This window comes from Alligator sinensis, unplaced genomic scaffold, assembly GCF_000455745.1.
Source record: "Alligator sinensis unplaced genomic scaffold, ASM45574v1 scaffold970_1, whole genome shotgun sequence".
In the NCBI taxonomy this organism is placed as follows: domain Eukaryota; kingdom Metazoa; phylum Chordata; order Crocodylia; family Alligatoridae; genus Alligator; species Alligator sinensis.
Window position 1 is genome coordinate 473,247 of NW_005842094.1, and position 3,161 is coordinate 476,407.

General features: G+C 40.9%; 1 protein-coding gene across 3 annotated transcripts in view; it reads right to left on the bottom strand.

The window, feature by feature from the left end:
* The window catches only part of CTCFL (CCCTC-binding factor like), an 18,498-nt gene that overhangs the window by 3,039 nt on the left and 12,298 nt on the right, over positions 1 to 3,161 (bottom strand). For all 3 annotated transcript variants that reach the window (XM_014520167.2, XM_025204710.1, XM_006024073.3), the window contains 2 exons: positions 2,077 to 2,259; positions 1,175 to 1,295 (listed from right to left, as the gene is read on the bottom strand). In XM_014520167.2, coding sequence (XP_014375653.1) covers positions 1,175 to 1,295; positions 2,077 to 2,259 — 304 coding nt within the window. The remainder of the gene's footprint in view (positions 1 to 1,174; positions 1,296 to 2,076; positions 2,260 to 3,161) is intronic.

A 3,161-nucleotide genomic window follows, 5' to 3' on the forward strand; every position in this document is an offset into this window, starting at 1 on the left:
TCCAGAGAAGTTTTCATATAGCATGTGGACAACACCAGCAGAAAAGTCTAAGTACTGCAGATACACAACCACAACCATTCACTTCTAAGACTAAGGCATTTCTCAAATCTTCAGCTACAACCGTTGCTGCTTTGCCAGTAAGTGGGTTGCTAGTGGTAAACCCACCTGTTGACAACTCACATAGCTATACATTCATCAAACCTGGAAAAGCTCTGGTCTAACAACCTTCATTTTGTGAAATGGTATCCCAAGGGCATTATCCCTACATCAGAGCCAGCTGCCTGCCAACAGAGCAAGCAAGGTGTCATCTACATGTGCTTAATAAAAGGTCTAATGAAGAAGGCAGTGATATGATGAACCAAAGCTTTCTTGTGATGGCTACCATCTTGGTCTGCACAATCACAGCTCTCTCTTAAAATGGTAACTTTATCACCAACCCAGATGTGTTCGCTTTCCAGCCATACTTCAGTGCCCATGTTCCCCTTTTGTTGTTGAAGAGGACAGAAGGGGAGACCAAGACCTTCTTAGGTCAGTCATTTTATTTCTGAGATAAAGTTAAAATGATGGAACAGGTGCCTAGAGTTGCATTTTAAGTAACAATACATGTTTCCCTTGGTCTGTGGGAATCCTGAAAAGACAGAGCTGAGGTGTGGATAGGTCTAGCCCCCTCAATAACACGAGTGAAGCTGAATTCTGACGACCAAGAACAGCAACGCTCTTGCTACTTTACTGATGAACCAAAACCAGAGAAGGGGCAGCTTCTGTTAATAAGATGGACTCAATCTACAGTGAGGCACACATGGCAAGTGTCACAAATGGGAGATGCTTGGCTTCACCAGCTCCGGGGTTTTAGTCTGGACTGTCAAATTGCACACGCAACACTCTGCAGGGGAGAACCTGCAGTGGCTTATCTAGTGGTGACGCTTTCTACCCTCCCTAACAGAAGGAGAAAAAGCATGTGTGATGTCTGGGCAGGGAGATTTTTGGGAGCAGGTGAACCCTAGCTCCAATAGAAACAACTGAGCAATTGTTTCTGAAACATTCTTTCATTATTATCACTTAAATTAGTTTCATTGTGAAACACTAATTAAACTGCAGGAGGAAATTCACTGCTTTTGTCTTTTATCTTCAATTCTAATTTACACTACTACATTCTAACTTCTTAACTGATTACCTTCTTGCTTAGCATGTTCTAGGCTCCTACATCTCTTCTTTTTACCCTTGCTTCCTTTGCTGGATGTAATAGTGTTTGCTCTCATAAATCCACAGGTTTCAGCATGCTTATGCATGTTACTCTGTCAGGATAATAAAGCATATACATACCATTCTGGTATTAACGCGCTTTCAAATGCAAAAAGACAAACATGTCAATGTTTTAAAGAACAAGCTTTGGAAAACTAGAAAAATTGTTAAATCATATCGGCAACTTATCAAACTTCTGCAGAGTTTTTTACTATGAACTCTTACATTTAAATCATTATATTGAAGATGGGCAACAACTACTTTTTTTGTTGGATTCACACATGAACAATATGGTTCTGCATACAGAATATCAATTTTGGGAAGCCTGTTCTGAAGGCTTGAGAAATAATTATATTCCCAAGTCCCACAGCAGTGATAGGGCTTGTACAACATTCTCTGTGGTAATTGCACTGGCAGAGATACAAGCTTTACTGATAGGAACAGGATTATTATTTTCCTACTCATTTTGTAAAACTATTCCTTACATTTTCTACTTCACATATTTTCTTAGTTTCTTCTGTCTATCCTTTTTTACCATCAGGGATTTGTTTCTTATTCTCTTTTTTATTTATTCCCAGTAGATTACATGCATTACACAACTTGTGCTGTAGCAATTTATGAAACACCTTGCCCATTTAACATGAATTACTGGATCTGTTTTAACCCTTTCATTCAAGGTCTGGAGAGAAATTACTGTGGACTTGGCAGCAAGGAGTTACCTGTTAATAGTTCAGCCAGGAGACTGTTTCTTACTCTCCGTCCCTTATGGCAGTGTGACACATAGCACTTAACTAAAATTATCTGCATCGGGATCCCTTAAAAGAAGAATCTTACCCAGCGCGAGTAGCTCTTGCCACACTTAGGACACTCAAAAACTGTTGGTTTAAAATCGGAATCATGGTATTTCCTGAAATGAACAGTCAGAAGCTGCTTCTGTCGGAAACATTTGCTGCAACACAGACAAATGAAGGGCTTCTCGCCAGTGTGGATGCGCTTATGCACGATCAAATGTCGTTCCTAAAACAAAGAGAAGCGTGTTTAAAACAAACTCCAGGTAGCTTTGTGACATACACTGGCAAAGGCAAGAGTTAGGGTACTTTTACACATGCTCTGGAAGTGTGCGTGTGGCAGATGCTTTAATAAGAGCACCTCTGAGAGCCACTCTAATTAACGTGCCACAGCGGTCTTGTGTATCAGTGTCCCTGTGCTTTAAAATGGCAGTGAGGGCACTTGAACTAAAGCTCGTCAAACAGGCTTAACTAAAGTGTGGGGACACTGAAACACGAGGCTGCTGGAGCATGGTAATCGGCATGCTCCAGCAGGCTCAATTAATCAAGCCTGCTCCGAAGCGCTGTACTTATAGTGTTTTGGAGCAGCCTCCGTGCTTGTGTACAGGCACCCTTGGAGTGTAAAGATGTTGCAAAACACCAAAGATGGCCCTTAATCTGCTCCACTATGCATAAGTAGCGATCGATCGAAAGAGCAGGATTCTTCTTCTCCAACGACTTGAGCAGAACCAGGATGTTACCGCGTGATCTTGGAGATCAGAGACACCTGAAATAATCAGAGCTCAAAGCAAAAGTGAAAGGGAGGGGCACCAACACTTAGTTTGCATTTCCTTCAATTTTCCAATTTACCTCAATAGTAAAAAATTGCAGGTCTCTCATATATGTCAGTTATCTCAAGTTATTTTTCTCATAGTGATTTAAAGAACAGGTAGATCAAAAAAAAATTGCCTTTCCATAAAAACAAGACATGAGTGAATTATTTTGGCCTTCTTTTGAAAAGTGTTATTTTTATTGCCAGAGATGTGGTGAGCTAAGGCCCCTGCTAGAATATTAGTCATTCTTAGAATTACAGAAAGTCTCCTGAGAAGACTGCTCCCGGGGTGGGGGCAGACCCAGAAACAAAGATGCATT